The 16147-nt window shown below is 48.1% G+C and overlaps 7 protein-coding genes across 7 annotated transcripts; 1 reads left to right on the top strand and 6 right to left on the bottom strand.

Annotated features, from left to right (window-relative positions):
- Positions 1-157: 157 nt before the first annotated feature.
- ASPWEDRAFT_702358 (Zn(II)2Cys6 transcription factor) lies at positions 158-2332 on the bottom strand. Its single transcript, XM_040839109.1, has 3 exons — positions 2021-2332; positions 1221-1967; positions 158-1173 (listed from the first exon to the last, which is right to left on the bottom strand). Exons 1-3 carry the CDS (start codon positions 2078-2080, stop codon positions 355-357), a joined length of 1626 nt encoding a protein of 541 aa, XP_040683899.1. The 5' UTR covers positions 2081-2332; the 3' UTR covers positions 158-354.
- A 253-nt stretch (positions 2333-2585) lies between these two features.
- ASPWEDRAFT_120991 (PEX11 domain protein) lies at positions 2586-3424 on the bottom strand (the record flags this gene model as incomplete). Its single annotated transcript, XM_040829036.1, has 3 exons — positions 2586-2960; positions 3019-3176; positions 3238-3424. 3 exons carry the CDS (start codon positions 3422-3424, stop codon positions 2586-2588), a joined length of 720 nt encoding a protein of 239 aa, XP_040683900.1.
- Positions 3425-3812: 388 nt separating this feature from the next.
- ASPWEDRAFT_45775 (F-actin-capping protein subunit alpha) lies at positions 3813-5298 on the bottom strand. Its single transcript, XM_040836620.1, has 7 exons — positions 5111-5298; positions 5003-5021; positions 4777-4892; positions 4621-4710; positions 4500-4552; positions 4300-4437; positions 3813-4247 (listed from the first exon to the last, which is right to left on the bottom strand). The coding sequence occupies exons 1-7, from the start codon at positions 5165-5167 to the stop codon at positions 3899-3901; spliced, it is 822 nt and encodes a 273-aa protein (XP_040683901.1). The 5' UTR covers positions 5168-5298; the 3' UTR covers positions 3813-3898.
- Positions 5299-5728: 430 nt separating this feature from the next.
- ASPWEDRAFT_54870 (uncharacterized protein) lies at positions 5729-7774 on the bottom strand (the record flags this gene model as incomplete). Its single annotated transcript, XM_040838116.1, has 2 exons — positions 5729-6526; positions 6581-7774. The coding sequence occupies 2 exons, from the start codon at positions 7772-7774 to the stop codon at positions 5729-5731; spliced, it is 1992 nt and encodes a 663-aa protein (XP_040683902.1).
- A 787-nt stretch (positions 7775-8561) lies between these two features.
- Positions 8562-10679, bottom strand: ASPWEDRAFT_45779 (Zn(II)2Cys6 transcription factor). Its single transcript, XM_040836621.1, has one exon. The coding sequence runs from the start codon at positions 10412-10414 to the stop codon at positions 8672-8674; it is 1743 nt and encodes a 580-aa protein (XP_040683903.1). The 5' UTR covers positions 10415-10679; the 3' UTR covers positions 8562-8671.
- A 44-nt stretch (positions 10680-10723) lies between these two features.
- On the bottom strand, positions 10724-13708 carry optE (small oligopeptide transporter, OPT family; the record flags this gene model as incomplete). The annotated part of the gene is made up of 12 exons (XM_040839258.1): positions 10724-11110; positions 11153-11203; positions 11257-11441; positions 11492-11608; positions 11657-11738; positions 11791-11844; positions 11895-12116; positions 12164-12678; positions 12723-12921; positions 12966-13112; positions 13160-13393; positions 13439-13708. The coding sequence occupies 12 exons, from the start codon at positions 13706-13708 to the stop codon at positions 10871-10873; spliced, it is 2316 nt and encodes a 771-aa protein (XP_040683904.1). The 3' UTR covers positions 10724-10870.
- A 719-nt stretch (positions 13709-14427) lies between these two features.
- Positions 14428-15796, top strand: ASPWEDRAFT_120490 (NAD(P)/FAD-dependent oxidoreductase; the record flags this gene model as incomplete). The annotated part of the gene is made up of 2 exons (XM_040828989.1): positions 14428-15523; positions 15576-15796. The coding sequence occupies 2 exons, from the start codon at positions 14428-14430 to the stop codon at positions 15794-15796; spliced, it is 1317 nt and encodes a 438-aa protein (XP_040683905.1).
- Between the last annotated feature and the right edge of the window lie 351 nt (positions 15797-16147).

Genomic DNA, 16147 nt, shown 5'->3' on the forward strand with positions numbered 1-16147 from the left:
ATCGTGCTTTGCTGCAAATAGGATAAGCAAAATATGAGAGATGTTAAGAATTATCCCCCGGTTGATTTACAATTAGTGTATCTATGGCTGGCTGGACTGTTACTGTTAGTTTTTATCTAGAAGTATTAGACAATGGCGGGTTGCAAAGGAAAGACAAGACAGATCGTTCATGTTAATTCAATCATCAACTGTAGTCATCAAGACGCGTCTATCAGTTCTATAATCCCAAGTATACCATCGTCTATATATAAGAAACCACATAGTCTAATCCATAGACAGTAACCGTTGCCCTGTCTGATGGTCAAGTATATATACTCTAGCCAGATTCACCTGACCAGATCCACCCCAGCCCTTCTAAACACTCTTCGGAGGCGAAGATACAGGGCTATGGGATGGACTCGAAAGCGTCGCCCGATCCAAGACGGTATTCTGATCAGCCAGGGCCAGCCCTAGCTTAATCCCCGATGCCAGACCAATCCTTTGCAAAGCCACCCTGGCCTGCTTGTCTTGTTCAGCGGTGGCAAGTCCACACTGCGTGACGGTCCAAATGGGCCATAGTAGCGCGAACTGTTGGATGGCCTTAATTCCGACCCCGGGTTTTCCGTGCATAGGGGTTGGGAAGCCGAATCGGTCGACGTCTCCAAGTGCGAATGGTATCGTTTGGCATATGCCTACCACTGTATTTTTGATGATGTTTTCGGGGGATTGTAGACCGACGAATTGGTTGGAGTCGGTTGTGTTGTGCAAGTTGCCGGCGACCAAAGAGTTCAGGCGGTGATGGATTTCAATGAGAGTCAGTTGAAGGGCGATTGTGGCGCCTCGGTAGTAATTCCATACGCCAGCTGAGGTTATATCTGGATAGGTGATTATGGTCTCCCCGTGGATCGTTGGCGAGCTCTGTGGAAGCCATTCATCTGGCGTTCCTCTGTACCATTGGTCGAACTCTAGACCCAATCGTTCTCCCATCTCGAGCATAGATGTGAGTGACTCTTGAGTTGAAGGATGAAAGCTCTGGCTTTCAGGAGAGAGCATCTTCGCGACAGTCGCGCGAAATTTACTGATCTTCAAAACCCCAGCCATCATATTGTAGACTGGGTACTGAACAGTAAACACCCCCATCAACCAATCTACGTCAATCAACAGCGGGTCATTCAGTCCAAGAAGTTGAATCGACTTTCATAATTAGCTCTGATTATCTTCTTGCAGGCATCCGTACACACCATTTGGGTAAAGGCAAAATGAAAGAGAGACCGGGTGGCAGGATTAAACAGCTGGTCAAGACCGCGCAGCTTTAACAAATATTGAATTCCCTTTATATGAATACTCAGCAAGCTCTCCCGCTCGCTGTTCACATCTTCAAATAATGTTAGCATTACAATTGCGCCCATCGTCTCGTCTCGGACGGCAGTTTCCACAGAGCTCAATGCTTTGTTCAGATCACGCAGAGCCTGGCCATACTTTTTCTTCGCGTGGATAGCCAATGAAGGTACATTTGCCTGGTTTGCAAGAGTGGCGAACGCAACTGCGTCAAGAGCCGATTGCAGGCACGACAAAGGAGCACCGCTGGTATCTTCACCCCGCTGACAAAAGGTATATAGAGTTGGTACGGAATCCAATGGACCTGGACTACCATCTATCTCCTGTGGCAAGGTAAACTGGTCGAGGAAGTAGCAATGGCTACGATCCTCCCATGTTGAGTCGAACAGATACCGCGGGACCGAGACCGAGACATTTATTAGAGGACCTTCAAAAGTACCAGAACGTCTTGACACGGCAGTTTCCGATTTCGTCTCAGGGCCAAACTGAGGGTTTTGATTATTTTCATGTCTCTTCTGACCCTTCTGGACTAATTTCTCGGCCTTTTTATTCTCATTGCGAAAAATGAACGGTGAAGATGGTTTGCTATACCCCGGACATTCTTTTCCATGAGCCTTGCAATTATTGCATGTTGGCTTTCCCTCATCGCACTGACATTCTCAATTAGTCGAATAATTAAAATTCAAGCCACAAAAGTACAAACCTTGACTTTTCGTTTCCTGCAAAGTATGCACCCCTGACTCCGCTGGCGGCCGTAAACCATAACTGCCGGTATAATTTCACGGTATAGTGACACGGGGAAATTCTGGATTATAGACGGACAACTTGAGCTGATTCCACCTGCACCGGTTTGCTGGATTCATTGCCCTACCACCTTCCCAGCCACGTGCAAATGATGGGATAATCCCTGACCAAAAAATTTTGTATTGTACTAGGGCAAATGCCGATGGTTCCTGGCAATTTGTGGAGATGGATTTGTGCGGGGGATGATGTCAGCAGACGGGCGGTGAGGCTTTTTTCAGGGGTAATGCCGGTACTATCTCTCACCGCTTAGGACCCTTGCTCCGCTTGTTCCGCTTTTCCGTCTATCTTTTTTCTATCTCCACTCTTGAAGATATTTGACATCGTTTTTGATTCAACAGAATCAACTCTATATACGATGGGCTATTTACAGCATGATCCAAAGTATGTAGTAGCAGAACTCCAATATATATACCCCATCAATGCTCTATCTCAAACAACCCCAAAATCCACCGAAAAACAACCCATCACTGCATTTGAGCCTTGATCCAAATATCTCTCGAGGAAACCAATGTACTCACCACCATCGTCATCCCAATCACCACATTACTCACATCAATCCATCCCAAGAACACCCCAGGAATCAGCAAATCACATCCATCGACGACAATCCGTCTCATCAGGGGAGCGGTCGACGAGGCAGCCTTAGAAGGCGATGACTTCTCAGACAATTTCGACTTTTTCGATTGTCTGGATTTGCTGTTTCGGGATTTACTCGAACTGAATAGAAGAGCCCAGATGGATCCCATTAGTGAAAAGGAAATGGCGTAAAACCAGAGTTTGTATGCTTCGACCAGGACAGGGCCGTTCCAGGGGACGGTCCAGATGTTCATTGCATGGAGCTGTAGCGTATTAGCCAGACCTTCCCATCAAGATAACATGGTGGAAGGGGAAACATACAATAGTCACATCCTCCAAGAAAATATACATCCCCAAACAACTCCACTTCCCCAGTTCGAGCAAAGTCAGAATTGCATTTCCCGATCCCTTCCCACCGAGAAGCGTAAAGACATTCAGGAAACAGTCGATGAAGCTGAAAAATCGGAAATATCTCCGAGCTGAAATCATCAGCCTAAATTCATTCCAATGGACAAGAAATATAAAAATGATAAAACTCACTCAACGCCAACTGAGACTTAGCAATTGACCATCTCGAAACTGTTGCACTCTCTACAGCGACCTCGACCACAATCTGCGCCAAAGACTGTACAAAACGGAGTGTTTTTTCAAGACCTGCTCCAGAGCGTGTGAAATTCGCGAATTGTCTGATAAGAGACGGTGACGGAGGAGCCGTAGATTGCGCCATTTTGTCCTTGTCGATTGATAAGAGAATCAAATCAAATCAATCGCTTGTCAATTGATGGGGAGAGAGAAATTCAATGGGATGGTTTATTTTGGGAGAAAACAATTGGCTATGCAAGGGATATAAGCATAATGCAGGCAGGATATTCCATGTAATTGACAGATGGTTTGTGTAGATAAAGAGGGGAAATCCTGGTGCTTTGATTAGTATTAGGGCGATGTCTGTTCATCTCCGCCTCGGCGCCGATTTTAACTTGGCGTTTTGACGTTAAATCTACAAGAGATAGAGATCAACAAAGTGCTCTTAGAAATGGAAAGAATCACCTGTTGATCAGGAAATATATATGATACTACGAGATAAAAACAGCAAGACAATGTCAATTCATCTACAGCTATCGCTAACATCAAATCAATTCCGTCTTCCTCGCCATCCAGAATATCTACATTCTAACCCACAACAAGCAACAAGCGATAAAGCTTACCGCCCCTTGCCCCCCGCAATGTCCTGTCCCAACCGATATCCTCCGACCTTCTCCCACTCCACCTTCTGCCGTGTGATTGGCAATTGTCTCCGCAGGCCCTTGAAGGCTCCTTCGCTCATTTGCACGAACGCCCGGTTAAGGTCTTCCTGGTAGTCACGTTCCGCAGCAGCAATGCGAGAGATGATGCTCTCGGCAGAGATCGAGGGAATCGAAAGGCTGATCGGCTTGTTGGTGTTGAGGGCCACGTTGCCGTCTTCGTAGTAGTGGACGTCGACCTGGATCTTGCCGGTCACGGTGGTAGACGACGAAACGGGGGCTTGGTAAACGGCACGGAATCGACCATTCCTATTCATCATCAGTCAAGCTCCCACGGAGCATCTTGAAGAATGTCACTCACCAGAAGTTGTTTGGCGAGTATCGGTTTGCAACGAGCACGATGGCAACAGCAGAATCATCCTCGATCGGGTATACTCCATAAGAGCAGCTGGGGTAGTGTTCACTGGCATGCGCAGCAAGCGACTTGAGTAGGGATTTGCTATAGCAAAAACGTCGAATGAGCATCCAATCTCCAACCACCCAAACACCAAGCTCACTCACATCAAATCAGCATTCTGCGATTCCAATACATATGACTGCGCTCCAGACGCTTCCTATTCAACCAAAACCAGCTGTCAGCCGATACGATACTAGTGTCCCCATAGACCACGAGGCATCATACCTGAGTGACATGATCAACTTCAAACGATGTCTGACTTTCCACATCAAAGTATCGGTTATCCTCCAACTTGTTGAATTCACTGACAATGACCTTTCCACGTCCAATTAGCATAAACCCTCTCAGGCATTATATGATATGTATCCCCATCGTGCGTACCTCCTGACTAGCCCCAGGCAGCTTAACCGTCGTCAGTTGCTTCTCATTGTATCGTTCGAATGCGGGCGCAAGCGAAGGAATAATATCTTCACCATCGGAGGTAAGAGTCTTCACGTCTGTTCGAGTCCATTATTTAGCAAAAACGTGTTCCATTATACGATCGGTGGGTGGTGCGAGGTCGGGATTGCGGGGAAAAGGATGATGACACGGGGAGGGGGAAATGTACCAGCAATGACATCGGCGAGCTAAAAAAGATAATGCCAGTTAGTCACTGTGTAATGTTTGATATGGGGTAGGATCAAGAATAGTGTCTAAAGACTCATAAGTGGCATACCTCGCCTGGCGGGGCACCTTCGATGAACGAGGATGCGAGCTCAACAGTTGAGGCCATGGTGTTGGCAATTCAACGACAGATTTGTAGATATCGGAGGAGAAATTTATATGTGTAGAAGAAAACAACAACTCAAAAGAGGAAACGGCGAAAATGATCGGATGTGAAGGAGAACGATAGTTGCTCTAGGCTGTTGCTTGATGCTTCCCCGGTGTCACCAGCGGAGGGACATCTTGGCGCGACAAGCGCCGGCTCCTTTCAACGTGGCCAATGATACTGGAAAAGGCGGCTATTCCGCTTTACAGTCCAAATCTAAAACATGGAATCGGGCATATATCTAGTCATTCTTGATTTATCAATGAATTATATTATTAATATGTCTTTTTATCAATGACAGGCATGCCTATGTAATAAAGATATAGCTTCAAAAGGTAACCAAAACATTCGACAGCCCACAAATTTTTAACGCCCTGTAAAGACAAAGGTCCTCCAACATCTCCAGTCTGATAAGTGCCACGCTTCAAAAACAATAGAAGTATTCTGCCGTAAAGTTAGGATAGTATTCAATGCAGGCGAGCCCGGCTCGCGGACGATAAACAGCTACCACGATCTATGAGCTGATTACTCAATACTCATGTTCATCAAACTGTCGTTGGTTTCGGTCATGCCTTGAAGGCCAACTCGTTTCAATGTTCCGCTATGAGGGGTATTTCGGTTCCCGTTCTCGGTGCTGGGGCGTTCTGGGAAAAGAGAGCCGAGATTAGACTTCGGGGGTGGACCCCAGATATTGTGTCCAGTGTCCTTGACCACCGGGGAATTAGGCATCACTGGACTACTCTGGGCGCTCATACTCGGGGACACAGCTCTTCTTTTGAGGAGATTCGGGTCAAAGTCATCTTCTCGTCGTCTCTTGCGATTGATTTCGCTCATGACTGCAGATTGAGATCCATGAGTCGTCGACGATTGAGAGCTAGGTCGATCATATGGTTTGGCAAATTCAGCAGTACTCGATCCCAATGTCGTCGAGGGTGTCATGTCCATCGCCATTGCCAAGTCATCCTCTGATATCGTAGAAGGTGCCGTTTGACGCATCGGTGGAGGGGGTGTACGGTATCGTTCGTCGAAAGAATTCCAGAAATCCGAACCCCGGGAATTCCGATGAGCCTGTTCACTGAAACTATTTTCACTCAGTGCAGGTCCAGCTTTTGCAGGCGCATCGTCCGTGTCTGGTTCGGTTTCGCTTGGTCTAGAGGGTGTAACGGAGGGGAAACCGCTTGACGATGGGGGTTTTTCCGGAATGGTTGGTTCACTTTCGCGAACCTGGCGAATAACCTCTGATTCACGCTTTGCTTCGCTATGAATGGGAGACGATTCTTCTACGAGGGCTGCCCGGATTCGGGCAAAGGTCTTCGTTTTAGGCTGTACAGGTATATTAGTTTTGCGTTGTTGACGTCCAGCGTCATGAGAACTTACCAATAAACTTCCACGTCGAGTCACAGCACGTCGTATCACACCCAAGGGCCCGCCCTCTGAGTGCGATGGACCAGGACTATGGCCACGAGCACCGCGGTGCTCTCCATCATCACTGAGATCTGAAAGACGCAAGTCATGAGGTCCCAGGCTTAAGCTCTCCCGTCGTTGCACACCAGTTTTCGAGCCAAAATATCCTCCATTTGGATTTTCAATGCTCTTCATCACGGGTGGAGACAGCGGCCCAGGACTGGGCTTGGAACTATTTCCACTAGCGCTGCTGGAGCTATGCCTGCTACGGCCTTTGCTGCGAAACCGGGCGCGTTGAAAACTCATGAGACTTGCTGCAGATTGGGAATAGCCACCCATCCAGTCGTTTCCAGGACTCGAAATGTTTCCCACCGCGAAAGGATTCATCCCACCCCCCATCTTGTTCGCCTGTGGTGTATTTGTGATCATCATTTCATCCCTGTCCATTGGCTCGTCGTCCTCCTCACTGCTGCTGGTATCCGACTCCATCATGTTGACACTCGAAACGGAACTCGAGATGGTGGCGCGGTCAGCTTGAGCTGATGTCGAGAACGGAGGGTTGGAGGTCGACCCGGGCGAGCCACGGCGCTGAGGGATCGTCACGCCCCGCCCGCCAATTGTGGGCGACGATTCCGGCGAGGACTCTGCAATTATCGAGTGATGTAGGTTTGTACAGGCACGGGAGAAATCCAGACCTCGGGAACGACGCGGGAGAACCGAACCGGGGGAACCGTAGATTTGGGAAGAATCGAGCTTTGGGGAGAGCGGGGCACGGCTGGGCGTAGACGCGGGGTTAGGGACTTTCGAAGGAAGATTTAGAGATAAACTGTGCTGTTGAGCAGATTGACGTTGGGGTGTTGCGGGAATCGACGAGATGGAACTATCATCTTTGCTTGAGGGACGATTGTCTCCCGAAACAGGTTGTTGGGTGGACGATGCGGGTTTTGCCGCATCGGATAGCGAGCGTGATTTGGGCGAACAACGTAATGGTGGCCCGAGTTGTCTGCTCTTGTCGCCCGATGAGGTGGTTTCAAAACTAGATTCACTCTGCTCCCTTCGCTGGGATAGCTGCTCGCTCAGCTTGCTCTCGAAGGGAACAGCAGCCAAGCTGTGCGATAGGGTTGAAGATGTCGTTGAGGATGTCATGTTAGTGACTGCAAAAGACATGTATCACGCGTGAATGTCAGTAAAAAATGCATCTAGTGATGCAGAGCATAGTGAAGTTTTCCAACGGGAATCACTTGAGGCGGTCCTGCAGTGCTGGCTGTGGGCGCTTCAGCCAGATGCAGTCTTCGGGGATTTTGAAGCCGTCCTAAGCAAATAAGGCCTGCTCTTTTCCCAATGATGGTTCCTTCTGCAAGGAGATCTAGAAAAACACGTGTTTTTATATACCAGAGATATAAAGAAGTTGTTTGTGATGGATGAACACGAGGTGAACGTCCTCCTCTGCTCCTCGTCCGATCATCGCCCTGACGTCCTTGACACTGCGGCCGGCGAATCACGCGAGCCGATTCCCCGCCACGGCTTATCCAGGGTGGTAATTGGCCCGCGGTTATCCTTACAGTACGATACGGTATTATAATCCATTCATGAGGTGATTTCGAAGATCGAGCAAAAGCACTGAGACATGTCCATAGGGGCACCAGGCAATTTCAAAAAATTGTTTGAAAAGTTGTTAAACTATACATGTATAACTAATGATAGAAATTTTGTAATATCTTTAATATAATCATCATCACTCTATCATAAAAATTGCTATTATTCCGTGGAATTATCACTACCTAATACCTTATTTCGATGGAATATTAGTGGAAAAAGCATCCTTATAATATTATACTGGATTAACCAAAAAACTATCATCGCTATACCATGGAAATAAAAACTTATTACAATGCGACAGTTAATAAAATTATCTATACACACCTAATCATAGTTTGAAACCGCCTGGTGCATATGAGTCACATTGAATGTTTGATATAGACAATTTGGATAAATATATTACAAAAGTCATAAAGCAGAATCACATATAAAACAAAAAGAATATCATCAATCGTAATCACAAAATCATGCCAAACTCATTGCCGTACTAATCGGTGCAACATACCATTCCCAGTCGTTGCAGCTCGCAGGATCTTTCGATGTCTCAACAGGGGAGCCCTTGAGCATATCATTATCCCTGGCCTGCCACACCTTGACGATTACGGCTCGGGTACGAGCGATATTCGAGACGGTTGACTCTGCCATAGCTGCTAAGGCACGTAGGACGAGTGGTCGGCCATACATATCCTCATCATTTGAATCAGACCATAGTTCGTCGTGTCCGGGATCAAGTTCCACTGCGGCCACGAAGACAGGCCATGTCATGCTCACAAGGGACCCACGATCAAGCAGGTCTGATACAATTCGGAGAATCTTTCGAACATATTCAACCACTACAGGTGTGGATGGTGAGGCGCCGTATAATGCACAATGTAGGTATAGCACCGCAGCGAGACGTTTCAGCTCCGCAGCCAAATGAAGAATCTCGTCATCATCGTCAATCTCCTGCACCAGGTGCTCAAGTTTGCGTCTGAGAGAAGTTGCTCGCGATGAAAAAGATGCTCGAGCTTGATCCGTGGTAAGCTTTCGCTTCGATCGGCTCAACTCTGTGATCGAAGATAGAATCGAGACTAATTCCGGACTGCATCCCATCCAAAGGTCGATGCTTTGCTCATTTTCCTGCCAGTAATCAGTCCCGAACAGGACTTCCTCGCCGCAGGCTGTACGGCCCATAACATCTTGAAAAGCGAAGAAAAGCTCTGTAAACGCGGAGACTGGATCTTGGGAGCCACGATGTTTGGAAAGTTCCACCTGTTGCTGCCTTCGCAGTCGAATCAACTCCTTGGCTCCTTTGAGATGGATAGTCCAGTGTTGGTCGCAGTTGTCGACGATTTCATACAGACAAAGCATCATCATAACCACCAATACCTCAGGATCCGACGAGCACGTCAAGGACCCTTCGGTAGCAAGTCTGCGACGAAGATCGCCCAGAGCCTCAGACTTGAATCGAAGTGCCATGGCACTGTATTTTGAATCAAAACGAGACCAATGACAAGCCCCCAACGCTTGAATCGCTTTGAAAAGTGTCGGAGAAGCCGACAAACAAAATGGAAGAATCACAGACGCAAACGGTGACGAAAGTTTCGAGCTGGCAGTCGTACGCGGACAAACCTGCTGGAGATAGTATTCGAAAACCCTTCCCTGGTTTGCCTGTGAGATATGAGGAAACAGTGGCAAGGAATTCGTCGGGCTAGGAATGCTCTGGAATGAAAAGCCATAATCTGCGATACTCACTGGCGCAAGCCAGTTCATCCCTCCCTCAGTTGAACTATCATGTAGCCGACTTTGGTCCTGAGTACGGACAACCACAGCATTGAGTTCATCACACGCAACATTCACCTCATGCGGCTGTTCAAAAGTCGAAACACCACTGTTCACAAACCCCCACGACTCAACCACTGGCACAGGACACCACTCATGCACCTCCGACAACACCGACGCCGGAGATGGCGCCGCCGGCTGCGCTTCCCCGGCAGCACGGGACTTGCTCCAAACACCGGCCCTCCCAAACGCCATCCCCCGGCTGACAAACTCCGACTCCCATTTCAGCACCAGCTGCGTCGAGCAGGGGAATCCCCTCTCTGCGCATCGCGTGCAGATGGGCTTCTTTGTGTCACAACGGACACGACTCGCGCGGCATTCTTTACACCCGCCACGAGTTCGGGTCTTGACCGGACCCACGCGGTCTGCAGCCTTTTTACGCGGCATCCGACGGCTCAAAGATACTCTTCACATGGCCCAGTCCTATTGGACAGGATTAGGCTCCGGGCACCATCGATTCGTCGAGGAGCAGGGAGCGAACGATTGAGGTTGCACCGCAGAAAAGGTGAAATGAAGCTGACGAGAAAGAGTGGCTGTACAATGCTCTAAGACGATTCGATTGGTCTGCGTGGTGAGGCCTATTTCACAGGCTATATACTAGTAGACAGAAAAAGAAAAAGCCGTCGTTATCAAGAGTAACGATGAAGCGTCGGTTTCGCCTCTTGATAAGAGGAAATCCGCTCCACTGCGCGTCCCGCCAATAGGAACTCGCCTGTCACCCCGCGGGGTATCCTGGCGCTGATTGGACATTCATTTGTTGCCTGAGGCATGAATTTGTTCATTAACATACAGAAATTATTCATCATCAAATACCCCATTCTTCATATCGTGAGAATAACACTCTCATGACCATGTTGTCTCGCCAAATGTCTCATTGGCACCCAATATCTTCCATGGCGTTCCCTTGCTGTCGACCGTCCCGCTATTGACATTGTTCCCCCACCAACTGAGAGTGACGCCTGGAAACACCAATGCGAAGAAGATCAGAATAGCAGAGACTGCGACACCAGAGTCCAGGGCTGCAGAGAGGACATAGTTGTACTTGGCCCACCACTGCGGTCTGCGTCCTTTGATGATCTGCCACTGTTAGCACCTTCAAACAATGGCCACTCTCATGAAACTCACCTTGTTGAATACAAAACTGACGACAAAAGCCGTGGTGTAGTTGATTCCAGTCTATCAAATACATGTTAGCTGACGCAAATCCCAATAAAAACAGGATCACATACCGCTGGAGGCAAGTTTCCTGTTCCCGCAAAGAAAATCGGCCAGTGAATTGCCTTCAGAAAGCGAGAGTTGGGATACTTCTTCCGAAGAAAGAATGTTATAATAGGAAGCAATGCTCCAATCCAGAACATGTGCAGGAGACCAGAATATCTCTTGCCAATATCGTACAGTCTTGCGGGTCCAATTGCTGCCAGACTGTTAAAATCCGAAGAAAAGATATGGAGAAGAATAACCTACCTCCCCAGAAGACTGCACTGTTGTAGTTGACTCGACCTTGAGGACAGGTGAAGTTGTCGGGCTGATCGCTTGAGCAGACATCCTGCACGTTTCCAAGCATCCACAGCAATACACCATCTATCACACGTTAGTGGATTATCTTTGTATGTAGTATATCAAACTTACTCTGTGTCAAGGTACCAAGTATACAAGCAACCAGCTGTGCAACGAACAGCGTTCGACGGGGGATCTTCATGTACAATCCCAGCTATAAAAATTAGTTGAATGATCACACATTAAAACCGCATGCCGTGACATACCTTCATATCTGCACCATAGTACATGGCCTGACTCAACCCAGTGTAGGCATAGAACTGAACATATATCAGCAAGAATTCTCCACGCCTGGTGATGATGGACACACCTTGAAAATCAAAAGAACAAGCGGCTTGCCTCTCAGCAAATAACCGGAAACAATCTCACCCAAAACAGTCAAGACATTGCTGTTCAAGTTGGCCACGGCGTATACCGTTCCAACAGGAATCACATAAAGTGCAGCCAGAGCAAGAGTGATGAAGAGTCCCCAGAATGGAAGTCCTGTATCCCACACATACTGCACCATGATGGCCACAGCCACGACGATGACCTTTTTCGATTAGCCGCTGCATACGAACAATTTTTCGGGAATCATACCGTCAGGATGGAATACCACCACCACGGAGCATCCGGGTAGCGCGACAGCAACCTAGCATGAATATCCTTCTTATTCTGGCCCCTGAAAGTACTCAAGATATCCTTGCTGTGGTACAGCACCACATGAGTCAAGAGACAACTCAAAACAGCAAACCCAAGACCATACGAGAGGGCAAAGGTGATCGGCAAAAAGATAGGACTGTACTCCTTATACTTTTCGACGTCTATGGCACCGTTGCTATCCAGAATCCGACTGGAGTCGTAGATATTACCGGTATTGTCGTATGCATCGGAGCCTGTCAGAGGGAGATACGCAGTGAACCAGGTGTTGGTGTAGTAGAGAATGGGTGCCACGACAGCATACACGCAGAACCATCCAGCGAAGACATTGGCTTGGGCCCAGAAGGGGATCACCAGCGGCGAGGTGTTGTAGGCAATCTGGCTCCAGTCGAAGGTTGTAGGGAGATATCCAAGGCCGGTTGTCATGCCGAACAGATTGTTGACGACTTTGCTGTCTAGATCATGTTAGATATTTCTTAATGTGACTGAAATAACATACTTGGAGCAGCCCAGCACACAAATGCAAAAGTACTCAGACCTGTGAAGATATATCCAGGAAGCCAATACCAGCAAAAACTTCCAATGAAGACGTAGATGAAGAATCGATATCTCGAAATTCTCCAGCCGTCCGCAAGAGGATTTGCTTCACTATGCAGAGTTTCAAACAATGCCGCGTTTGCCAAAGTCGAAGGCCAGATCTATAGAGTTAGTCAAGGCTCGTGGTAGATGATGCTATACGTACCATCTGCGGTGGCTCAATGATATACTTGTATACCATACCAGCCAGACCAAGGCCAAACATTTGCATGGACAAGGCCAGCAAGATCTGGTATCCAACTGGCGTTTCCATCTTTAGGTATACCTTTTGTGCTTGAATAATAGCACTGGCCTGGTATAGTTAGCATACACTCCATGATTCAACCAGATGATACTCACCCAAGACTGGTTAAAACTGAGATTCGACATGATGGTAATAACAGCATGTTCCTTGACGTTAAAGTGATGATCCGGGTTTATCATGATTTCTCGACCAAAAACACGAATCTTCATGATGGGCAATGCTTTAGCGAAGAAGCATCCAACGGGATAGCTGACCAACTGTGCCACGAGCGATGTGATGGTCACGCTGGGGTATCGCATCGAGAAGAACTGGTTGACGCCTGTTCCGACCTATGACTGTCAGTATAGCTTCATGTATTCTAGTTTCGGCCATACCAAAGTGAAAACAACACCCAAAAACCACATTCGAAATGTGTTGATAGGCAAAGTCGGATCATCCGTGTTGGGCACATTGGCTCGAACTTCAAGATATGGAGAGTTGTCTGAATCAATGGTATATTCGACACTGTTGCTCTCCCCTATGGCAATTTCCATCGCCTCATCGGCAGTAACAGGCTTCTTGGGGAGGTCATTGTTCTGCAGGGTTGTATCGCGTGGACATTCTTCTACATCGCCAGATTGGCTCTGGAAACGGAATCGAGCCATGGTGTTTCACTGCAAGACTTGAAAGTTGTGGATGTTTCAGAGAGTCAAGGAGGCCATGGCTGTGCTTTATAGGAAATAAAACACGCATGGTAGCATATCTACTCCAACGTAACGTCGTATCACAGACGAAGGTAGATAGAAGATACTAGATAGCAGATAGATAGCCTTCCCCATATCGTCGATCTCAGTAGCATTGATAGTGCGGAGAAGACAAAGGCAGATGCAAGTAAGGTCCAAGCGAGATAATAGCCTAATATGATAAGGACGAACTTCCCCGCATTTACTGGTATCCGATGCTTCGTATTCTATTATAGCTAATTTATTATACTAGTTTCTATAGGTAATAGTATATGTTGATCATGATTGTGGTTTTCATTATCCATTGATTATGTGGACAGCGATTGCTCTGAATAGCATCATATCTATCGGATATACATCCGATGTCGGGCTGTCTCAGCCTAAACGGTTTTCTCGATCTATCTCAATCAATGCATCAATCTAAACAACCAGTGCATATAGATACAACTAGCACTAGTCATATCAGATACGCTCTTCTCTCCGATACGGCGATGCTGTCGTCTTCAATTCTCCAAATCGCGTGGACCTTCCCTCGGTCGGAAATCCCGCCACCGCATGAATCCCTGCTATCGCCTATAAAAGACCAACCGATTTGTCGATAGCCTCATTCTGTCCAACCTGTACTCCAATTCATCCACACAATGGCCATCACAAAATCATCCCCCCTTCTCATCGTCGGTGCCGGCACCTGGGGCTCGTCCACTGCCCTCCATCTGGCTCGCAGGGGATACACAAATGTCACCGTCCTGGATCCCTACCCAGTGCCGTCGGCCATTTCGGCCGGCAACGACATCAACAAAGTCATCTCGTCAGGCCAATACTCCACCAACAAAGATGAAATCGAAGTCAACGAACTCCTCGGCCAGCAGGCCATGCACGGCTGGAAGAACGACCCTCTCTTCAAACCCTACTACCACGACACCGGTCTGCTCATGTCCGCCTGCACACCAGAAGGCCTGGGCCGACTCGGTGTTCGCGTGAGGCCAGACAGCGACCCCAATATCGTCGAGCTGACACAGCCAGAGGAATTCCGCAAACTCGCAGCGCCTGGTGTTCTGCAGGGCGATTTTCCGGGCTGGAAGGGCTATTTCCATCGCTCGGGGGCTGGGTGGGCGCCTGCGCGTCTTGCCCTCGTGGCTGCTGCGAGGGAAGCGCAGAGATTGGGCGTCAAGTTCGTGACGGGATCCCCGCAGGGAAAGGTCATCACGCTCATCTTCGAGAACAACGACGTCAAGGGCGCCGTGACAGCTGACGGCAAGATCTGGCGAGCAGATCAGACTTTCCTCTGCGCTGGGGCTAGTGCAGGCCAATTCCTAGATTTCAAGCAACAGCTGCGCCCGACGGCGTGGACACTCGTGCATATCGCGTTGAAGCCAGAAGAACGGGCTCTATACAAGAACATTCCCGTCATCTTCAACATCGAAAAGGGATTCTTCTTCGAGCCGGACGAAGAGCGCGGCGAGATCAAAATCTGCGACGAGCATCCCGGATACACCAACATGGTTCAAGACGCCGACGGCACATGTCGAAGCATTCCATTTGAAAAGACACAAGTCCCCGCGGAATCAGAAGCAAGAGTGAGAGCGCTTCTCGCGGAGACAATGCCTCAGTTCGCGGATCGGCCGTTCAGCTTTGCGAGAATCTGCTGGTGCGCGGATACTGCCAATCGCGAATTCATCATCGATCGCCATCCCCATCACCCTTCTCTTATTCTGGGCTGCGGTGCTTCTGGACGAGGTATGTCATTCTCATATACTACCATCTCAAGTGTGAAAACTAACTCATCCAGGCTTCAAATACCTCCCATCAATTGGAAATCTTATCGTCGACGCAATGGAAGACAAGGTCCCATCTAGAATCCACGAAATCATCAAATGGGATCCAGAAAGTGCTGCCAATAGAAACTGGAGAGATACTCTGGGTCGATTTGGTGGGCCGAATAAGGTGATGGATTTCCACGATGTCAAGGAATGGACGAATGTTAAGCATAGAGATATTTCGAAGCTTTGAACAATTAATAATAAGGATTGATCCGCTATGACGCTACATGATATTTACTATATTCCAACAACATCTTTGCAACTATTGCATGAAACAATGTCTCCGCGAAGAAGTCTTCATCGGCTCCGTTTCTGGAAGCAATAGCTGAACCTCGTCATATAGATCCGGGAATGGTGAAAATATCCTCTCATCCATATTACACATGTCGAGACGAGTCTGGATGTCATCACCCACAGGCATGGAAAGTTTTGTTCGAGGTAGCGGAAGAAGTTGCTTCAGAACCTCCACCCAGGCACTCATTTCTTGTTTATCTGAACTCACAGATCCACCAAGATACTTCAGTGTAGCCTGCACGATGGA

Source organism: Aspergillus wentii (assembly GCF_001890725.1).
Source record: "Aspergillus wentii DTO 134E9 unplaced genomic scaffold ASPWEscaffold_9, whole genome shotgun sequence".
Lineage (NCBI taxonomy): Eukaryota > Fungi > Ascomycota > Eurotiomycetes > Eurotiales > Aspergillaceae > Aspergillus > Aspergillus wentii.